The sequence below is a fragment of the Rhopilema esculentum genome, chromosome 14 (genome assembly GCF_057945365.1).
Source record: "Rhopilema esculentum isolate cy_ngs chromosome 14, ASM5794536v1, whole genome shotgun sequence".
NCBI lineage: Eukaryota > Metazoa > Cnidaria > Scyphozoa > Rhizostomeae > Rhizostomatidae > Rhopilema > Rhopilema esculentum.
Window position 1 is genome coordinate 6,873,414 of NC_142828.1, and position 22,659 is coordinate 6,896,072.

A 22,659-nucleotide genomic window follows, 5' to 3' on the forward strand; every position below is an offset into this window, starting at 1 on the left:
TGTATGTTCAGAAACTATGGGAGTCCATGGAAGAACACTGGGGATCCGTTTCTTAGCCATAAATTTAGTATCAAAATATCTGATAAGAACACTGTTTTATCTTTCAAAGAAATATAAATCAAAATTAAAATTGATCGATGGGTCCAAGTAATAGACCCCCCCCCCCACCCCGATACTTGGAAAAATCAATTTATATCCGCTGAGCTGATTCAGCTGTTGCAAAATCTAAACTTGTACAAGACCAGATCCTTATAAAAACCGGAAAGAGAAAGCGAGTTTGTCAACAGTTTGTTCAGAGACGGTCTGTTGGTCAGAGTATTTGATTCACTCAAAGAATAAGCGTTTAATGATTTAATCTAAATTAACGTTAATGCATGTACCTGCTCTCAGCTTGGCTGGAATAAAACCCTGTGTACCATTTTCAGTTTGCAAACTCACACCTTCCTGCTTCACTGACATCACCTATAACATCAAAAATGCAGAAGCTAATGTTTGGCATCCGAAGCAATGACAAAGCTTCTATTTATGCATTGTGTGAACTGTCACTGAACTTTACAACACTTTACACACGTGTGGACTTTAATAAGCACTTTACAAAACTAAAAAGGCCTAAGAAAACAAGACTATTTATTATCAAATCACCTTGATAACAAGTCTCGGAAGAAATCTTCAAATACACAGCACAAGCCAAGAACATCACTTTATTCATTCAATTAATGTCGACTTGATTGGCTTGATACAGCTAGCTACTCAAAGCAGCCCTTACAAGAGGTTAATGTACTCCTGAACACAAGCAAGACAGGGAAGATTTTGCATGCGCTTTGCATATTAATCACTCGAAAATAAAATAGGTTTAATATTACATTCAACAAAAATATATTTACAATTTAAATGCTTTTACCTTTGCATTAACCAGTTGTCCCACCAAATCAGGCAGAAGTTGGATATGACCAGCTAAAAATTAGGCGTATTTCATTCTAATTTCATCGTTACAAGAACGGAAGTCAAATATGTAAAATCAGAGCAAATCAGAGCGGAAGCAAAAGCAGAGCAAAACAGAGCAATTATTGCTTAAAAACTGAGAAATAACGAATCATGTATATGGTTTTAAATTCTTGACATTTTGTTTGACGACTTTTTTATCCAGCTATAGACGATCGTGAAGAAGATGGCTGTTCCATTGCAATAAATTTATGAACAAATAAAAAGATAGATCTTCTCTATATCCAAGGTCATAATTCTTTTTTATGATTTAAAGAGTAAATATAAGTAGCTTTTTTCGTCTAAAAAAGTGTAAATGCTGGAGACATTGGATGAAATGAAGAAAATGATAAAAACAGCAAGTGGAGAAGAGAAATAAGTTGTATCAAGCGCAGACATGCTTTTTATAATAAATTTCCGCTGATTGATAAACGTCTTGGTAATAAAGCTGTTCATGTATTCAGGTTCATCTATAGGCTAATGAACTTTGCTCATAGACACAAATTTACGGTAGATCTCAGAGATCTCAAACATATTTTCATTTGGTTCAATATGAGCATGGATTTTTCATCACAGATCTACCGCAATATATCAAAGAGAACAGGAGGGGCGATATGATCGAAGAGAAAGTTTACAAAGGCCTTTTTGGCTGATCTAATTCTTCAAAGGCCAAGAAATCGTACGGTTGGAAGATTGAAAAGAAACTCATTTATTGTTCTAATTATAAAATTTAACATAAAATGAGGCAAGCTTTTTTCTATTTCTGAGCAAGATTTAGTAGTTTGGAGATATCATATACAGCTAAACCGACAGAGGTGGAAAATGACAATAAATGTCAAGCTCTTGAAACAGACTTTTGAAAAGACGAGAAAAGAATTCTGTTAATACCTGGAAGCTGCTTCATTGCAGTTAGTATTTCTTCTTTTTCTTTTAATAAAGAGCATAAAAGGTTTTCTCCTTTAACTGCATTGCTTAAGCTTTTGGAATCAGCCAATGTCACTTCCTTGGGGTTTAAGGTCACCAGAAACCTTTTTCTCTCTTCGTCAACTTCGCTCACCTAACAAAAAAAATTGATCGAACTGCAAACGTTTCAATGCAATTTTGCATTTCTTATTAAAAATAAAATTTCAAAGAATAGCAGATGTTGACAAAGCCAGATCTCAGATTAAAATATCCTTTTCATGTTAAAATCAATATGAGCATGGATTTTTCATCACAGATCTAGCTGGTAACAATAGATAACCAATAATAAAAATGCATAGCAAATATATTAACTTAAAATTACAAATCTAGGAATAACAAATTAAAGTAGAAAACTTGCTCGGAAAACTACATAGAAAACTAGTAAACCAAGATAACAAAAACTACAATACAAATAAAATATAGAAGCCAAACTGCAGACGAAGACCACGCGATGACAAAAATTTGACAAGAAAACACGTGGGCATTGGTCTAATTTCGTAATAAGTCGAAGAAGTCCCGGGTAAAAATATCAAGATTTACGACCCAAAAAACTGGATGAAAATGAACTGAATAAACATTGAACTGAATAAAAGTTCTTAGATTTAATTTTACAAATATCAAGCAACAAAAACATTGCAAAGCAGTTGAAATCAATTGGCTTTATTATCTTCAAATTCTAACTGAATAAAAGAGGGGCTTAATCCAGAAAGGGGGCTTATTCAAAACTCAAAATTAGACAGAGGATTTCGTTCGAGGGGGGGAGGGGGACTTAAGCGAGTTATAACGGAAACAAAAGAAAAGCAAACAGCTAACTTTAATTTGAAACGTGTTTTTAAAAACCTAATAATAAAAGATAGACGAATACTAAAAATACATATAAAATTACATGGAAAAACAAATCATGAATACAACAATTTTTTGGATTGAATAGAAAGCTTGATTGCTCTAAGCAACTTCAAGCCTGTACGATACTTAAAGCCTGCATTTATCTATTGGCCAATCAAACCCTCCAATCAGTAATTGGATCACGGGCCCAATTGAAAGATCAGCTTATTCCAGTGAAAATCAACTGAATCAAACAAACCCAACAAATCTAAACATGTGATATGTAATACGAACCTTGACCAAAACTGTCTGCCCGACATGGAAATGATTCGATGGGCTTGATACAAAGTAGCTGGCGATGTTCTGTAAATGAATTAGAAGACGAGATTTCTCATAAACAATGAATAGGTTCCGACAATCTAATCAATAACAGGCAAGACATTTCTTCTAGCATTAGCTTCTAGCAACGCAACAGCAGACCTCAGAGCTGCGGTTATTTTCATGCGGATCAATTTGAGCATGGAAATCTCATCACCGGTCCACTGACCATTGCTTGAAACAATGTATTTTATGATTAATTCAGATTAAAAAGTAGATGATATTACAAGGATAAATATAAAATAACTCCTACCGAATTCGGCGCTAGGCCAACTATTCCAGGAGCCAGCTCAACGAAGATTCCATACTGCATGATATGATGCACAACACCAACAGTTTGGAGCCCAACCTGGAAATCGTTGTACAATTATACATTGCCACAGCTTTCTCACTTAAACTGACATTCATCTACATTTTATAATCATCTAATCATTTCTAATCGTTAGTACTATACTAAGATCTAACTTGAATAGAGTACCGAAATATGATACAATCAAAAATCCTTTTTTAGAATTTCTTAATTTTGAAAAACCTCTAAACATGCAAAATCAGCTAGATATGTTGGGCAAGATGTGGCCAATGAAGTTTGCTAACGGATTACTGCTATTCTGGCCTGGTTCATAAAGTTATGAAGCGAGACCAAATTGACGAGGTTTGATGGGGAAAGGGCCTGTGCTTATGTGACCATAACTCGGCTCACTTAAAACACATTCAACTTAATTCTGCATTTTGGGATATACGGTCAAAATTGAAAAATTCTAAAAGTAGATTTTTATGACGTCATTACTTTGGTACGCTATTGAATCAAACCAGATTGAGTTGAGTAGGAAGAGCGTTCTATGGTACAACAACTAAACATGATTGCAAACCAATCCATGTGCTAACTTTCGGTCAAATTTTAGGAAAAGTCCCGAGTGAAAGGAAACTATTCGAAATTGTAACTGATATTTCCAAGAGTTTATATTTTTAAAAATTCTTCAAAAAATATATTCATCAAAAATAAATTAAGATATTTCAATATAGTCATGCTACGATATCAGATAAAAAGCCAAACCTTTATTTGACTGAAATCTGTAACGAACTCTTTTGATTCTGCAACTAAGTTAATAAGTTCCTTCTTCGATACCTATTGTTAACAAAATTAAGGAAGAATGGATCAGTAGCTCGGTAGATTCTACAATTGCTACTTATAGCCTGATTATTTAGAACTGAAAACAATTTGATCAAAGATTGCATAATATGTGCATAAAAACAAATTTGTTTTTCAAAAATCCTGGAAGGTCAATCTTGTTAAAATTTCCAGAAAAGAAGAAAATTCAGATCAAGTTTTGAAAAATCAAAGATAAATTTGAGAATAATGTTGAAGATTCACAAGTTTAAATTTCCGATACAAGAATGAAGGGTGATTTACTATAAGTTGTGGCAGAATACACTGCTTTTTACATATCAAATAACCAAGATGGAGACTACACTCCCTAATAAAAACATGAAACTATATCGCGGTAGCTTTCTTTTACTTGAGAATTTTCATGAATATTTTGGATTTCGAAATTTAGACTAAACCACACACGCCATTGTGAGACTAACTAGTTTCAACAATTATTAAAATTATCCCGGTTAGGAAAAATTTGCTGCTCAAGTACCAGCCAAAAGCAGTCTAATTATGCACAAACGTGATTTGATATAGTGATGAAAAAACTGTGATATAGACATTCTGATAAAACGTAAACAGACTAACAATCGTTTTGTTATACAGAATTTAAAAATGGCTTTGAAAAAACAAATATTTTGAATCATTTTACTAAAGCTTTTTGTCTGACTCTGAGTATAAATCGTCAGAACATAGATAAATTATTCCAAAGAAACAATTAACAACGTTTCTTTCCATAGAACAAAAAAGATACGATGTGTCTTGTCTTTTGAACTCCAAGATACACTAAATCTTTCATATCACTAAAGCGATCTTTATCAGCTCCATACAAAAACATCCATCCATTTGTATTGCAATCAAAATCTGACAGATGCTCCTTGCTCAAGTGCACTTTTCCACCGTGTGGCAGTTGGATGACCAGACTGTCACTTTTCACTTCCAGCAGCTGACCATCATTTTTCTGTAACAGAATACACAACGCAATTGAAAAAAGTAAATTTTACGAGGTAGTGACATAAGGGAGATGGATAGTCTCCCAAAAAAAGACCTTACAAACATTAAAACCATAACGAGAATATAATATAGAATGCAAATAGAGAAACTGTATTAAACATGGTTTAAGCATACAACAAATGAAATCCAAACTTGAGGGCTATAAAAGATACGACTAAAACAGTTGGCATATAGCCGAACAAATAATTTTAAGGTCGCAAACGTTGTACTAACCTCGAATACTTTCAAGGAAACCTTTGCATTTTCGACTCTGCTATTTAGTTCCTCTAAGCTCTGTAAAATAACAAATTTATCAAATAGAAGGGGATATTCCAAAAGAAACAATTCACTGGGTTGACAAATGAAACAACAGTGCTAAATAAAAACAAAATATCTCTGGGGATAAAGAACTAGGAAATGATCCTAAGAAATAACGAAAATATTTCTGCTACACAGAAAAACAAGAGAATTTTAATACAAGCATGACAAGTAATGTAGGACTGCCAAAATCCAAGATAAAGGGGGTTACTACCAAGGTAGCAACATCTATCTTATATATTTCTCAAACTTTGCATGGGACATATACTTAGAAGGATATACTAGACAAAAAGCAAAAATGCAACAAAAGGCTTCGATGATTCGCAGATGTGAAGCATAGAAAGACAAGCCCTTTATGAGGTTGTTTGAGTAGTATCAACGAGCTTTTGCAAGAGGAATCGTTGCTTTAATAAAACAGGTCTATATAAAACCAACAAAATAACCTTGAACGTAAGGGTCAGCTTTTTAGTCTCAGCATTGCTATACAGAACTCTGCATTTTACGACTTGTCCAATATAGAACACATCTTCAATTTTGTCGCCCTCCTGTAGACTGAATAAGAAAGCAAAATGAGGCCTACAGACCCATAGAAGCGAAATTTCGATGCTACATTTTCTTTTATTCATATATATACTCAATGCTGAGATTTAATCAGGAAATATATGCAAAATAATTCGAATATTTTTATGTCTTGGGCTCGCAAAAAGGCCGCCTCCTGAGAAATTGGAAATGATAAAAACAGCTAATGAAGAAAACGCTCGAGGAGAACTTCGATGACCGATGCTTTACTAATTTCTCATAATCAATACTGAAATTGAATCTGAGGAGGCAAAATGTTTTTGGGAAAATGCTTGTAACAACGTCTTACCTCAAATGAGCAATGGGCGCAAGTCCTTTGACGTAATTGTAAAACTTGATTATCAGTCCGAAATCCCTAATGCTGTCGATGTAGCCATGAACTTCCATACCCCTCTCAAGTTTACTGTAGCTTGTTACGATTGGCAGCTCAGAATTGACCAAAGTCTTCTTGTGAGTCAACGTAAGACGCTTTTTCTCGGGTTTCACTGCAATAACCTGGAAACAAGATATTCAGGATTTGCCAATAATGGTAAGCCAAGTGTGAAATGTCGAGAGAGTTTATCATTAGGAAAAACAAACTCCAAGCCTTCCAATATTTTTTTATTTCCAATATTCTACCCAAATCATTTTCTTCCTACAAGCTATAAGGAACAAACCACATAATGATAAAGGGGCACACACATCACCAATTCGCTATACAAGGCTTATCATTGATAATCTCAAAGTGGTTTTAAACAGACAAAATAGACAATGCTGGTTTAAACATTTAGACAAGCCACTTCAAATGCTTCAATACTAATTACCCGGCATTTGACACTCTTGCCGTCTACAAATTTCTTTTCAGGATGCTTCAAATTAATGTCAGCCAAGTGTAACTTCGGACATAGGCCTTTGATTTGATCAGACAGCTTCACTAAAATCCCAAAGTCTTCAAGCGTAACGATTGTGCCCTATAATTGGAGAAATGAACGATCAGACAAACTGAGACTATTCATCTTCAACAGTGATGTAATATCCGAGCAGAGAAAAAGAAAAGGAGATCCATCCAAGTGTTGATGTTTCCTTAGCAAATGGCCTAGAAAGCTCTACGAAGTACAGGCAATCGTTTAGAAAAGATAGCGATTGATGTTTTCGGATAATGGAGTGGCGTATACAGAATTACAGTAGCAGGGTAATGACGACATTTGGATGATGTCAATGGATTTTTCCCCACAATCGCTCCTGGCTTCCTATGTTTATACATTAATGTGTATAAGGCCGTAACAAGCTGTCAAATATTCAGGCAACAACTTATATGCTGTTAAACCACCAACAGTTCCCCACAAAAGCTAATGCTAAAAACGAGGATGATGAGCAGATATGCCACTATAATGTTCCACTCAACGAAAACTTCGTGATCCAAACAGATATCTATTACGTGATCCATAAAGTTCATAACGAATCAAACGATCCCACTCCGTTGTTCAGAAAAAAAGCAAATGAATATTTTGAAACAAATGTGTTTCTTAAACAATTTGTGATAAGAAAGAAACATTACTAACTTCAACAACCATGCCTGGCTTGATATCAGCGTATCTGAGAAAAGGGCGCTCTAAGGTTGATCTGTAAAAATTAAAAATTCATTAAACTACAGAGAATCACTACGGAGAGCAAAAGTACAATAATTCTAAAGAAAGGCAGCGAGAGAAGTTCAAAGCTCTCATTATATTAAAAAAATATCGATCAAATAAAAAAATAAACAAATAATATTGAGACAAATAATATTTTCTAATGAAAGTAAATGTTAGAGAGACAAATGAGAAACAAAAATACACTCAAAGCGTCACACCAGATGTTAACTTCCAATCGTTGTTTTTATCTGATTTAACGGAATGGATGACGTCCTTCATGAATTACGGACTGATAGACTTATTATCATGGTAGTCATTTGAATTATTTCAACTTATGAAAAAAAGGATTACTTTAACAAGCCTGTTTATATTATTATTCTAGTGGAAGGGTGAATCAGCTATACATAAAAATGACAGCATTACAATGCCATACTCACTTTTGCATTGATAATAGGTAAAGGCCATCCAATCCATTGTAATTTATAATCCTGCCCCTTAAAGAAAACATCAAAAGAAATATATTTCGTGGTGACATATTTGCATAACCAGATGCGTATAATGCCAAGTTAAAACAAGATAAGATAAATCTAAAAAGGAAAAACCAAGCAAAGGCACTAATTCTACGCTGAAACGGGTGGTATGTGATTCTGCTGCTGATGCTGCAAGCCTGATGCAATAAAGTTCTTAACTTCCCCTGTGGTAACAACATGCGGAGAAACGAGAGCAGGCGATTAAAATTGAGAATATCTTACTTGTGAACAGAGCCAACTTTAAATTTCTTCCCAATTTTGTCAATTTTCTTGTCGGAAACTTTCGATATCTGAAACAAAATGTACAGCCAATATAAAACTCAAACGAAATGATAAGAAATTGAGCAAATTCTGGGGAACAAGAAGCAAAGAAGTACAAGAGATACAGGGAAATACAGAAGGAAAAGAAGTACGAAATACAGGAAAATTGCGACGTAAGAAATGTGACGATAAAAAAGATAAGGATAAAACGATAAACAGAGCAAGCAATAAGTGATGCAGAATTTTTAAACAAGCACCCTAAGATCAGATAAATATCTGGGGAATGAAAAACCAATTGATAGCCCGATCTTGATGCGTAAGAACACGATCAAGATTTGGATGATGAATGCGATTATGCACATCAATGTCGTTGTAGTTGTTATAGACTTCGTGGTTGTGAAAGTGGTTGTTGTTGTTGTGATCGTCTTCGTGGTCAAAGTGGTGGGGGATGTTGCGGTCAAACAGAGCCACAAAAACATTGCGGTCACTGAAGACTACCCTGGACACAGTCAAAATTTTGATATCAACTTACATTAACGTATCCCTTTTTCCCATTACTGAGTTCAACAACCAATCCTCGTTTAGAATCGACTGTCTCGATTGTACAGTTGTGGGTGTCTCCGATGAAATTTTCCGTATCAACGTCTGACCGTAGGTTCACAAGGTCGCTGGTTGCTGATAAGCCAATCATCTTGCTCAATGGATTGACGTAAATTATTCTGCATGTCATCTGTAGAAACAAATCATTGAATATATGATGTTGCTTCAAAAAATAGTAACACAAAAGGTCTTTCTTAGGAAATAAAGCAAATACACGTTTTTTCTTATAAAAAACTTGGCTCAGCACTAAGTACTAAAAAGGTTCTTAATTTGGCGCCCAAATTATGGCGTTTCAGTACAAAAGTTTCTTAGTTTGTTTCTTATTGCGAGACCCAAAATTGCCTTATTGTTTTGAAGTTGAGTAATTCTGGAAGAATATAAACGCAGATCGTCACGAAAAATCTTATGCAGATTAAAATCGAATGCTTTCTTTTCCAAAAAAAATCAACAAAATATATAAAAAATTCTTAGGAATCTTTTTTCTTAGGAATCGGAACTTTGCAGTTTATTCAATTTTCTTGAGCCTAGAAATAAAGTTTCTCAATTTTTTGGCATCCAAGTACTAGTTTTTTATAAACCAGTTTGACATAAATAAAAAAACGTGAGAGTTCTCCGGACAACAAAACAAACAACTGATCATTTCAAAATAAGAGGGAACAAATATCAACTATCTTTTGGTGGTACAAAACTTGAAAATGGCAAAAAGCAAACATTTAGTAAACTAGAGCTTTAGTTTACTAATTTTTGCTTCTTTCAAATATCAACTACAAAATTAATATAAAACTATAGTACCGTTTTCTTGTCTTTGTCTTTGTTTTCCGTTTTGGCACCATGGCCAGGGAGATGGAGTGAGTCAATGACCCCTTTAAAACCACTGAATGAGACAACGACTCCTCTACTTGAAACCTGAAAATAAATTTTCTGCATTATTTCTAAACTGGAATCAAATTAACTGGAGATAACAACATTTTAAAGCTGATAATGGAAACTGGCTATCTGAAATCTTCTTTTAAAATTTAACTCTGTGATTAATTGTTTTCTATGTAATACCAAACGAAAGAGTTCTTTTATTTTTAATCCCACTACCTTCCAGTAACAGCAATTAATTAAGTTTTAATTTGCAAAAGTAGCGAACAATCCTTAAAAAAACTAAGGCGAACAATGAAAGGTTGCTCCTTGTGAAGAAATTACGAAAGTAATGGCTTGAAAAATTCCAAACTTCAGAAAATATATCAACACTTTTAAAATTTGAAAAAAGGCACAATTTTTCGAATTTCGATTGTGCACAAATGAAAGCAGACACCGGTCCTTTCAGAAGCTTGAGCTTTTGGGGATCAATCATAATTGGCTACATTAACATTTATGATAAATTTCATGTACAACACAACCATAAAACTATCTTCTTGAAATTTTGTCAATGTAATGACAGAAAATGAGGGCTGAACATACCTTTTTTGTACTGGCATTTACAAGAGCACCAGGATACAAACTCTCCAGTGCTAGGTCTTTGTCCGGTTTATACTGCAACAAATAAGGAATTCAAAAACATTGTAGTGGGAATGTTTTATAAATATTTGCCAAAATATCTGTGATTATAGGTACATATGGCAGAAAAAAAGGAAGAGACACTTCATATGAGATTTAATGAGACAAAGAATCTGAAAGAAACATTCACATTACAAAAAGGTTTTCTAGTACTTCTTACCTTTGCAGCTATTATTTCTTCCATATTTGAACTAACATTCAACACTCTGCTGCCCACCTTTTGCACCAAAAACCATTGGACATGTCCTAACTTCAGCTCCCCTTCACACACAAAAATTTTAATTTAGTCAATACAGTTGATAGCTACAGGCAAGTAGGGGGTAAGGGAGGAAGTACGCCAAGGCAGGGACCTGCTATTCTACAGATTTGGCATCATGCCTAAAACATAGAATATAATCTTGAAGTCATGGAAAATGATTAATCTACTAGAATCTGTTACTGACTGCTAATGAAAATTACATTCATTGACTACATGATTCAAGAATACAGAAGTTGTCTGTGTTTTGCATGTTAACCAAAGAAGAAACCTGATTAAAACCAGGTAAAAAATTGTGCTTTGTTAGTTGTAATTGCAGGTACAGAAACAAAAGGAAATTGAGGTCAAACTTCTGTCAAAACTTTGAATGAGTTTTTCAAGTAGTTGATGGAGTTTCAAGATTGACGGACATTGATAATAGCTTGTTTATATCCAGAACCAAAGGTTTAGAGCATCATGAGATAACGTTATTTACCAGAAATATCTTGAGATGTGTATAATAAACTTCATTTCATATCATCAGGCAATTGCAAGACTTATCTAAAGTTTCTATCTCTACCTATTACGTTTAGTTTTAAAATAAAAATGATTTGCTGATGATTTGAAAATGGCTTTATGATTATATATAATCATGTGTACAATATGCAGAGATTTAGGGTACCTTCCTTGTTCTTTGAAATGAAGCCACTAACACCATCAGTTCCAAATGAAACAATACAACCATGATCTTCAATACTTGATACATATCCCCATACAAGCTGGAAAGTTAATACCAATATATATAACAATGATTTGCAAAAAATTAGATGCTTAATATTACAGAGTGAAAATGCAATTTTCCAAACGCAGATGTCTTGATAGCGACAGGCCTTGTGAGGAACAAAAAGCAGGCCCTCGACAAAATGAGCACCTTCAACTTTTTAGGCACTTGACTGAGTATCATCAAATATCATCAATAACAACATTTGGTTTTTCACATTTCATTTTCAGACAGCATAGACACACTAGGTACTTGATCAATCAAGCTCTTAGACCTTTCTAGGTGCATGTAGAGCACTTGATCGAGTTAGAGTGCCTCTCCTTGCAAGGCTTGGATAGGGAAATCTTTAGGTCACTGTCTGTAAATTAGTAAGATTTAGATCATGAAAAATTAGAGTATGTGAGATTATTAAGATTGGCAAGAAAATTATGTTATTTTGATCTCATATCTCACTAAAGCATCTTTATAATAACCTACCATATTTTCAACCATATGGGATACTTTTAAGCCACGATTTAGATCCTTTGGGTCCAGTGATAATGATATTTTCTTGTACCCATATTTTGATAAGTCAAGCTTTTTAACCACTAATGGTACAAATTGTCCAACTTTGAATAAGTGATCTAGGCTGGGCAAAACATTGCTTTCTTCCACTTCCTAAGATAAAAATTTAAATTCAGACTTAGCAAAGCAGAAAAACATATTGAAATGAAATTTGCTTTTTTACTTGGAATTGAGTTATGAGAGACAATGGTAATATATTTAGTGATGCTAAAAATAACATATATGTCAGACTAGGTATTCTTTTTCTTAAAATGAAGAAATGATGGCATAGAAATTATATAAAAATAAATATATGGAAATAAAAAGATGTTATAAAATACTCAGGTATAATTTATAAACTTTCCTTATATACAAAAGATATTAATTTTAATATAGTATTTGCTACATGAAAGTCTTAAAAAACTACATATCAATGTCAGTGTGTCTAAAAGGCAGTGTGTCTAATAAATTTCAGCTGCAAGCACTATCATTTGATACAACAGCTGATGAAATGCTAAAATGAATTAAGCTACTCAGTGATTATTTTTTTAGATCTAGCTACAACCTCTTAAAGTAAACACCCATTACTTGTACAGACAAACTGAACTACTAAAGAAAAATATATTTAAATTTGAAGTATCCCGTATTATTTCCAACAAAGAATGCCTTTGGTTAAATAAGAATAAATTATGTGGGAAGCTGCTGCAGGAAAGAGTAAATCTCAAGTTACACAACCAAATATGTTAAACAAAAAGAGCCAAATGAAGCAATCCTAGCAATAACAGATGAAGGAAAACGTGCAGAATGATACTCTTAACAACGAAATCAGAATTACAAGCAATATTTTGATTTTTAGTTATTAAAAAAACTTATTCAAAGCTTGAAAATTAGATGAGCTTGAAAGAAGATATATATAGACACACAAAACAGTATAAATATAAATTCATGCCTCATCATCTTCATTCTCTTCATTTAAAGATTTCTGGAGCTGATTGGTGAGCATTTCATTGACACAGGTTATTGGGACAAATCCAGTCATGGAATTTGGCAAACTAACTACAATTTCCATCTTCTGTATATCTTTGATGCAACCCAGCACTTTCATACCTTCAACAACCCTCTGTTTGGACAAAGAAACAAATTATGAAAACTTCATATGGTATATATCAAAAGGCTACACTTTAGATAGAGCTATAAAAATCCATGATTAAGGTATTTATAAATTCTTCGCAATGATAAATTACAGGTGCCAATATTCTAAAATTTTTGAAGGAGCATCTTGATATTTAATTTAGGAATATCGCAAATTAACAGAAACTAGCTTTTTCATAAATTCTCTTCCTGTCTCTTGCGTGTGAAAATGTTTTTGCAAGAGCAGTCAATAGCCCCACCAATAATTGGGAAAGGGCCAGGACAATCACAGGCATGAAACAAAAAGTTATAACAACTTGAAATTAAGGTAAATTTGTACTAGGAACCTTTAAAAAAGCAAACTTTAAAAAAACAACATTTTAAGCATTGCCTGATATAACACATAAAGGCTTGATAAAAACATATCCAAATTTAATTAAATCATTAATAAATTTCAAAAGAGCATCCTTCAAGTTGAGTAGACTTTCAAAAAAGACAAGTGGAGCTTCAAAAGAGGACTGTTTTATAATGAAATAAAAGATCATACCTTGAATGTCAATGACTCTACTGATATTAAATCTGGATCATAAATTAATGTGCCTTCCTCTTCTACATCCTCCTTTACCTTCTTTTTTGGCTTCCCTGCTTCTTTTTCGATGGTTTTCTACAATCAAATCAACATTGCTAGCTGATCAAATCTTACTCAGATACACTATATCAAATCATACTTGGATAATAAGCAGCACATAGATTGCTGAGTTAAAGAGAATTTACAGTGCAAAATTCATTGATAATCATCACCATTTGGAGATTGCAAGAAACAGAGAAGTTCATGATCTTTAATATTGCTGTTGATTTTTTGAATGACGAATCCTCATCCAGGGGGGATTCCAAATGGAAAAGCTTCGAACTTGTCGATCCTTATGACTCTAGATCAGATTCTACACAATCAATAGACAGGAGACTGGTATGCAAAATGTTGGATTCAGGCTTATTCTTGCTAAGATATTGTTGATCTGACTACCACCCATTAGATCAGGCCTAACTACTTACAGAAATAACCTATTATGTTTCTTACCCCAAATAAAACATCTTTTGCGGCACTTTCTTTGATCTTCCTGACTTCTAGTGGTGAAAGCGCACTTGCACCTCCTCTTGGAAAGTCCTCCATGGCTTTCCTGAACCAAAATCAGTTGATTCTTTCAAAATTTTGTCACTTGAAACTTTACCGCATGGTCCAACATGGTCGATGGTACAACGGCCTCGATATGAAAATGCAACCTCCTTCACAGTGGCTTTAATGCGGATATGCCAGTGGGATATCCTCGAAAAGTCGTACTTATATTTTATTCTTGCACAAAATCGTTATTTTCATGTATTTATTTCAGGGCCGGCGAAAGCGGGGGCCCCCACTTTTCTGGGGAGCTAAAGGAAAACTTTCGGCAAAAGTGGAAATAAATGTAGTATATCATTCGGTAAGTAACTGTGCTTAGTAATCCTTTACATATGCCTTCAGCTTTAGCTTGGTTGCTATGTCTTAACCATAGAAGACATATATAAATTTGAATATGGGATATAAGATCAAAGAAATCGGTCATTGTCTAAGTTGTACAATGAGTAACTATGGCGCGCATATACCGCCAAAAATAGCTCTTTCTAAAATTTCACCAACTTTCTAAAAGTTTAGTGATCTTCTAAAAGTTCAGTTGCTCTGTCTAGTCTTAAAATTTCAGTCATTTCCAAAGTTTCAACCACCGTTCAACATTTTCTAAAATTTCAATTACTCTAAAGTTTCAGTGGCTTTTCCAAAATTTCAATGGTGAATGTTGATCGTCTCTTCCTGAACTTTGCCAAGCAGCCTCCTTTTCCACCATTTCCCCGAGAAAGTAAGTGCAGGTGGCAGCATGGCTGGCATTATTGCTTCAAAAAATCCATGACCCCGGATATGCAAAAAAACTCAAAAAATGAGAAATTTCTAGAAAATATTTTTGGGTCGAAACAGCCTAGAAAGCTTTCAAATACGTCCGCAACAACATTTGTGGAGTTTTCGATGAATTTCAGGCCCGTACCTCTCAAAAAGTTGATCTTTCGCAATCAATTCTTATTCTTCTGATCATGTCACAAAGCAAATCAGCAGCGGACCATCGTTGTGGCAGAGAAGCTTCCGCCATGACTTTCCTTTATGCTGGAGCACAAAAGGAGGCTGCTTGGCAAAGTTCAGGAAGAGGTTATCAACATTCACCATTGAAATTTTGGAAAAGCCATTGAAACTTTAGAGTGATTGAAATTTTAGAAAATGTTGAGCGGGGGTTCAAACTTTAGAAATGGTTGCAATATTAGAACTAACCTAGCATGACTGAAATTTTAGAAATCTCGCAGAGCAAGCGATTGGAATTTTAGAAACGTTGCTCAAGTAATTGAAATTTTAGAAAATGTTGAACGGTGGTTGAAACTTTGGAAATGACTGAAATTTTAAGACTAGACAGAGCAACTGAACTTTTAGAAGATCACTAAACTTTTAGAAAGTTGCTGAAATTTTAAAAAGAGCTATTTTTGGCGGTATATGCGCGCCATAGGGAAGGGAGAACGGATATGATGCTTCCCAATTTTTCATAAAATCGCTATATAGATTGTGAAACTTAATCCTTTTATTAAGGTTTTCAAGATTTTTACAAGAAAATGTTCCCGGTGCAAGCAACTATTTCTGACTCAGGTTTTTAAAAAAAGGTTGCAGTTTCAAGCATTTAAGGTCACTGGTAATGTTTTCAAGATCATGCTCCTGTGTCCTAGAATGCTCGTTAGTTTCCCTAAGCATGCTGAAAACCATTGCGAATTTAACATTACGCATAACACTGCCTTTTCGATAAAATAATAATAATATAATAAATAATTTGTTTAAAGTTGGCGTACTAAATGAACGGTTGATAGCTATAAAGAAGCTAATTAAGGCCAACTATCTAATAAGAGTTAGTATGAAATAAAAATATATGATACAATATTAAAAAGGTTTAAGGTATAATGTTCTAAATAAAACCTAACCCAGCAATAAATTTTTTACACAATCTACAGTCGCATTCTATAGGGTGTGCTCTTAATTCTTTTTTAAATGTTGCCAATGATTGGGACTCTCTTATACTGTGAGGTAGTGTTTGCCACAGTTTTTGACCTAAATATCTCACAGTTTCTATACCATAAGAAGTTGTCCTGGCTTTTGGAATGCAAAGATTATTTTTAGTTCGCAAATCATAATGTACATTTCTTGTTTCAAAAATCTCACTCATGAAACTAGGGTTCAGGTTATGTTTGGTTTTGTATATTTCTATCATCAAGTACTGTAGATTGCGTTGGTGAATTGATACTGCATTATCCAAAGTCAGCAATGCTTCGTAGTCAGCATGACTGTCTTTATAAACAATTCTGAGTGCTCTTTCGTGGATTTTATTTACTTTAGCATTCAGACATCTGTCATGGAACATCCAAATTAGGGGGCAGTTCGAAAGCATTGCCACACCTTAGCAAAGAGACAGAAACACTTTCTTCTCGATGGAAACATCATTTCTTTCTTAACGGTAATACAGACTATTTTTCCAAAGGGAACACGGGAACAGGAGCCCTTCCCCCCTCCCCTGGATTACGACATATTTGCCGTAACATTTTTCACAGTAGCTGCTTTTATTGATGTTCAGAATATCAAGTTGTATATCCAAATCGCTTTTTCTATATGACCCCTAACAGCGCAAGGAGAGGATTTGATTCTAAATCATAAATGTTAAATTGAGTGGTATTCATGATTATAACTCCTCTATCATATCATTCTCTAGGCACTGACTTAGAATCAGTTTAAATACACAATAATGCACGTTAGTGAAAACCTTTCATCCCAATCAATGCCAGCCTCTTAGTAAAAATGAATCTTGATCTCTTTGCTCACATGTTTTCATCATTCATTCCTGCTTGGGTAAAATCCTTTTTACTACTAAATTATTAACTTCCTTTCAGTGGCGTCGCCAAGGGGTGGACTGGGGTGGACCCCAGTTCTCCCAGAAATCGATTTTCTAATTTCTCGAAATCCGTTGAAAAAGAAATGTATTGGGGAGAGGGAGGTCAGATCGATTTCGATTTTGAGCCTGCAAAAAAGCCACCGTTACGAAAAATGCTGCTTGAGAATGATTCTTGTCCAAATATTTCGAAATAGATCAAAAAACACTAAAAAAAACTTTGCAAGAGTCTGAAGAGCGTGGCAAAGAAAATTTGTTTTTGTCCACCCTAGTTTTTTTGAGCTGGCCATGCCACTGGTTCCCTTGTTAAAAAGTGTTTTTCAAAACTCACACCGTATATTCAAAACACTTTTTTCAACACAATTGGAATATAATATTCAACAGGCATTCAAGAATATTCAATAATAATAAGCAAACATGCATACAAAAAGGTTTATGGTAGTGAATAGATGCTATCCATATCACATAAATATAAGAACCCGAGCTTTGCAGTATGGTATAATAAAACTCAAAAATAATATAAGCAAGCAACGTTCCCTTGTGTATTTGAGTTTAATTTAGAATCAAATTTGTTTTTGACATTGTAAGCAACTCTTAGGGCCGTTGTAAGTGCAACCTCCCTCCCCAAAATAATAGCTAAAGTGTATTCTATTCCTTTAAAACAGATTACCAAAGTTACTGAATGTACAACCTACCCCTTAACCCCCAATATGAGTTCGTTTCGACGACACTTTTTCTTGTGTCCTCACATTGCAAAGTTCTACATCAATCAAATATCCTTGCAATGTATGAAAATTGTCAATTAAATTTAAATCGAAACTTGATGATGAATCTGCATGACCTATGGGCATCTGTTAATGCTTAAACGAACTACTAATCACTTCTGAAATCTTCTAAATATTTTTCTTTATCTGTCTCTCAATTATGAATCTAAATTAAAGTGTGTATGTGTAAAAACGCTTCAGATATAATGAATTTGTAAATGAATTTCTATAAAAAGGCGTGTGACATGCTATAATTTATTTCACTCTCAACCTTCAACATTTTCGACCATAAAGTCCTCTTCCTTCTTTAAAATAACGTTTAATTTTCCTTTGGCTCTTCCACTGTCAATAATATCATGCGCCATTTTCATATCTTCTAATGAAAAATTCTGGCTCACTACTGATCGCATTTTCCCGGCATCGATAAGTGTTGCTGTTTCAACTAAAAATTTCTGGTCTGGCATACCAACGCAAGGATCAAACTTAAGTCCAAAGTTTTTTGATGCATCTCTTTTCATCCTTGCAAGCCAAGATATAGCTCGAAGGGTGCCCCAAAGCAAGCCTGATTCATCAGTATTGCCAATCCATGGAAAAACAAGAGTCAAATAGTGGCCTCCCTTTCGAAGAACCCCATACCCACTGCGCCTGTCTTCGTCATTTGAATTTATGCAGTCCAGGTAAACATCAAAGTCACGTAGCACTTCTCTGAAATCTTCCTTTTTATAGTTAATAACAGTGTGGGCACCTAGCTCAGAGCAGAGTTCGACATTATCTGGACCACAAGTGACAGCTATTTCCTTAGCACCGTACGACTTCAGCAACTGAATAGTAAAAGTGCCAATACCCCCTGATCCACCGTTTATAAAAACTCGTTTATCCCGACAGTTGTCTGAATGAAGGTTTGCAGCTTTCAGAAAACCTGAAACAGAAATTGCAACTTTGGGGAACGTGCCTGCAACTTCAAGGGGGATTGTTTTGGGCGCAAGTGCGACAGTTCCATCATTGATGCATATTCTTTCTGCCCAGCTCCTTCCAGCTAACGAAGCTCCGAAAACTCTGTCTCCAACTTTGAATGAAGAATTGGGACCAGCCTTCAGGACTTTGCCGGAAAATTCACAGCCAGGGCAGATAGGGAAAGTCGCTTTTTGTCCAGTAGTTACTTCGAAAAACCTTTTACCAAAACCTTCTCGTTGTTGACAATCCAAAGGATTCACTGAGCTGCCATAAACTTCGACAAGGACTTCTTTCTTTTTAGGTTCCTCAACTTTGTAATCATCAACTACTTCTAGTACACTGCTAGGGCCAAAAGAATTCTGGACAATAGCTTTGCATGCTGAAGCATACCGAATAAAGATCAGCGAAGGTTGGCGTTTTACAGCTGACGTAGGAAACATCACTGTTCTTGCTAACTATGGTAGAATAAAATGGCACAATTATGTGAAAACATAGCACGACTTGAAACCAAGATTTGACCACTGAGAAACATGGAACATAACATTCAATATTCATTTGTATAATGGATTCAACGACTTTATGAAGCACAACAAGAAAGGGCTGCCAATACGTCCTACATGCATAAAGCCTTTTCCATCAAAGGACGAGTTAAAGATATTTACAAATGTTACGGAAGCAATATATTCCCAATAATTTTGTGGTACTCTTCGCAGCTAATTGGAGTAGAAAAAGCCTATGTGAAAGTTTTGGCATTAGAAAACACCCTTGATTGAGAAATTCAGTCTTCAAAGCAGTATAGAAAAACACTCTAAGCATTCTGAAGTAAGCTATATACATTTACTGTAGAAAGCATCCGACTTTATGGATATTCTGAAACAAAATTTAAGCTAAACATACTTCTTAGGTGGCAATCCAACATATGCAATGAAAATACCTTTCAACTTGTTCTGTTTGTGAATTAACTAGTGCATTTTAAACTACTGCTTAAAATATTTTTTAATTATTTTGAGGATTTTTAGGATTGAGAACATTCCACTTCATACCATTTGCCAGTATACAGTTGCTTGAAACAAATGGAGAAAAACAAACATGCAAGAAAAATAGAGGAGAAAAATAACTTTACACAAACGGATAAGAGAATTTAAATGGAAAGTTTTATTGCCCACTAAGGTCTAGAAGCCTTAATTGCTAATGATCTTGTGGAGAGAGAGGGGACCAGAAACTGGAAGGCGTGTTATATGCTGCAAATAATTATCTTGCATTTATTTCTTGCTATTCCAGAGTAGTAAATTCTTAGAAAAGACAACATGACAATAAAACTCAACTGATAATATGACTTCAATTAATAGCAAAATTAAAATTTTTCACCACAACTTTACAGTCATTGTTTAAAACCACACCATTGTTTGAAACTTTTTAACCACTTTTTTAACATACCATTTATTATTTCATCAAGACACTAGCCTTTTTGAAGGGAATCAGCTAAGGGGCAAGCCTCTGCCTTTGTTAAGAGGAGAACAATAGCCTACTGTTTTAAAAATGTGGTCACTGGGGCTGGAGGGGCAATTTTCCCCCTAATTAGTATGTTTTAATTTTTGTGAGAGTTGCTTAAGGCTGGAAAGGGATGCACAGCTTGCAATTAGCCAGTAGGGTATTCCAAGTGAGACAACTTCCTTGTAACTCCTGGGAAGAAGATCTTGAACTCTGATTAAAATTCAGAAAAAGTGCTAAATTCCTGTTCTTTTTAAGAGCAGCTTTTTGCAGATTATTCTTCAAGTATCTTTTACTAATAGGTTATAATAATTATTAAGGGGAAAGTGGCAGGACTTGAGATGCCAAGGTCATTAAAATTTCTCGATTGGTATGCCCAAAAATCCCAATGACCTTTTCCATCATGCATTTATCATTATCATTTAATCATGATCCACCTGAGGCAAAGGGCTCTTCTTCCAAAGGCACTGCCTTCTGCCGGTGAGAAAGGCCAAGCATATATATGATGTCAGCTCATTATTCATAGCATGGGGTGGTGCATCCAAGATGCAAACATGGTGTAACTTAGGGTGCACCTACAGGGCCCATGCCACCAGGGGGCAAGGTGGCCCCACTTTTTTGCAAAGCAAGTAAGTTTAAAGCTGTCAGTAAAAGGGGAAGAAGCCTTGGCCCCCCACTTTCAAATTCATGGCGTGGGCCTTGACCTAAATACTAGATGCACAAAATCCAAGTTTGGATAAATTGATTATACTGGCACCCCCAAATGGCAGTGACTTTGTGTATTTGTATTTGTATTTGTTTCTACCTATCATCGGAAGGTAGTTTTTAGGACACTAAGAAGCTTATGCTTATCATGCAGTGTCCTTGTCCTTCCTCTCCATGTGACCACACCTCGTGATCCCTATGCCTGGAATTACAGAGAGCTGGCAACTCTCCTCACTCTGGGTGAAAGTTTGGTCATGCCAGGGACTCAAATCACGGACCCTGTGGTCTGTAGTCAGCGCCTCTAACAACTGAGCCAGCCTCACACAAGTGGAACATCCCCAGTGGGATACCTGAGTGGCACCTCTGGCATTTTCTATTGTTTTTGCGCACCCACACATTGGGTTCAGGGCTGGAGGAGTACCTAAGATCTTGTCATTATCAGCCATATTAACTGGATGTCAGCTATACACAGCACCTTATGCAGCTTTCATTCAGAAACACTAATTGCTTTACTTGGCTATCCTTGCCCTACATTTTAATCAGCTTCTTGAGCACAGCTTCTTGATTACTTAAATTTTGTTCATTATATTTTCTTTCACAATATTATTCTTCTTCTCTCCTCTTAAAAAAGCAATGAGAAAAACTTGGGTGCACACTTTCACAAAAGCTGTGAGGCACTCGTACTTATAGGGGCTGGGGTTTGCTGCTGTGAAGAGCATAGTTTTATATCATCTTTGTAACACATTGATTTTGCCTTTTTTAAAACTGGTTTATTTAACCTAGGCTATTTCCCAAACCGCTGACCTCTCCGACAGAATCAACTTTGATTCATGACCTTCTTGACATTTCTTTGATTCCAAAATAACAAAATTTCAGGTTACAGTTTTCTTACGAAAAATAATCATCTCTTCAATCAAAAATAAAATCAAAATAGACTTACTGTGATTAACTATGCTGTGATCGTTATCAATTCGGATGTAACCCCAGCAAAAAAGAAGCTTTGCAAACAAAAGACAACAAGAAGTGACTGAGAGGTCAAATCCCCCGCAGGGGCTAATAAAAAGGTTAGAAAATATATGTTGTTTAGACTTGTTTAAACAGAGTTAATCCACTAAAAAAAAATACCACACGTGACTTGATTACCTATTGTCCTGTTAACAATAGTTCTTCCGTTCCCTTAATTTCTCCATGTGGTGATGGTACGCCCGCATAGCACGATAGCTAGTGCACTCTCATTCTGCAAGCAGAACGAGACAGATAGATACGCTTTACAAGCTTTTGGATTCTTCTCCGGAGGCATCACCCAAGACCGAGGCGTTACGTT

The 22,659-nt window shown here is 35.0% G+C and overlaps 2 protein-coding genes across 2 annotated transcripts in view; both read right to left on the minus strand.

Annotated features, from left to right (window-relative positions):
• The window catches only part of LOC135695967 (protein RRP5 homolog), a 32,056-nt gene extending 17,322 nt beyond the window's left edge, over positions 1 to 14,734 (minus strand). The window contains exons 1-23 of the mRNA XM_065215205.2: positions 14,502 to 14,734; positions 13,971 to 14,087; positions 13,242 to 13,412; positions 12,227 to 12,406; positions 11,651 to 11,747; positions 10,894 to 10,994; positions 10,638 to 10,709; positions 9,981 to 10,094; positions 9,121 to 9,318; positions 8,550 to 8,617; positions 8,235 to 8,291; positions 7,729 to 7,789; positions 6,991 to 7,137; positions 6,477 to 6,682; positions 6,052 to 6,160; positions 5,525 to 5,584; positions 5,052 to 5,258; positions 4,202 to 4,273; positions 3,401 to 3,496; positions 3,064 to 3,132; positions 1,870 to 2,038; positions 902 to 954; positions 381 to 462 (exon numbers count right to left, since the gene is read on the minus strand). Of these exons, the coding sequence (XP_065071277.2) occupies positions 381 to 462; positions 902 to 954; positions 1,870 to 2,038; positions 3,064 to 3,132; positions 3,401 to 3,496; positions 4,202 to 4,273; positions 5,052 to 5,258; positions 5,525 to 5,584; positions 6,052 to 6,160; positions 6,477 to 6,682; positions 6,991 to 7,137; positions 7,729 to 7,789; positions 8,235 to 8,291; positions 8,550 to 8,617; positions 9,121 to 9,318; positions 9,981 to 10,094; positions 10,638 to 10,709; positions 10,894 to 10,994; positions 11,651 to 11,747; positions 12,227 to 12,406; positions 13,242 to 13,412; positions 13,971 to 14,087; positions 14,502 to 14,594 (2,599 nt within the window). The 5' untranslated portion in view covers positions 14,595 to 14,734. The remainder of the gene's footprint in view (positions 1 to 380; positions 463 to 901; positions 955 to 1,869; positions 2,039 to 3,063; positions 3,133 to 3,400; positions 3,497 to 4,201; positions 4,274 to 5,051; positions 5,259 to 5,524; positions 5,585 to 6,051; positions 6,161 to 6,476; positions 6,683 to 6,990; positions 7,138 to 7,728; positions 7,790 to 8,234; positions 8,292 to 8,549; positions 8,618 to 9,120; positions 9,319 to 9,980; positions 10,095 to 10,637; positions 10,710 to 10,893; positions 10,995 to 11,650; positions 11,748 to 12,226; positions 12,407 to 13,241; positions 13,413 to 13,970; positions 14,088 to 14,501) is intronic.
• Positions 14,735 to 18,170: 3,436 nt separating this feature from the next.
• On the minus strand, positions 18,171 to 22,414 carry LOC135696199 (NAD(P)H oxidoreductase RTN4IP1, mitochondrial). The gene is made up of 2 exons (XM_065215502.2): positions 22,276 to 22,414; positions 18,171 to 19,594 (listed from the first exon to the last, which is right to left on the minus strand). Exon 2 carries the CDS (start codon positions 19,577 to 19,579, stop codon positions 18,452 to 18,454), a length of 1,128 nt encoding a protein of 375 aa, XP_065071574.1. The 5' UTR covers positions 19,580 to 19,594; positions 22,276 to 22,414; the 3' UTR covers positions 18,171 to 18,451.
• Between the last annotated feature and the right edge of the window lie 245 nt (positions 22,415 to 22,659).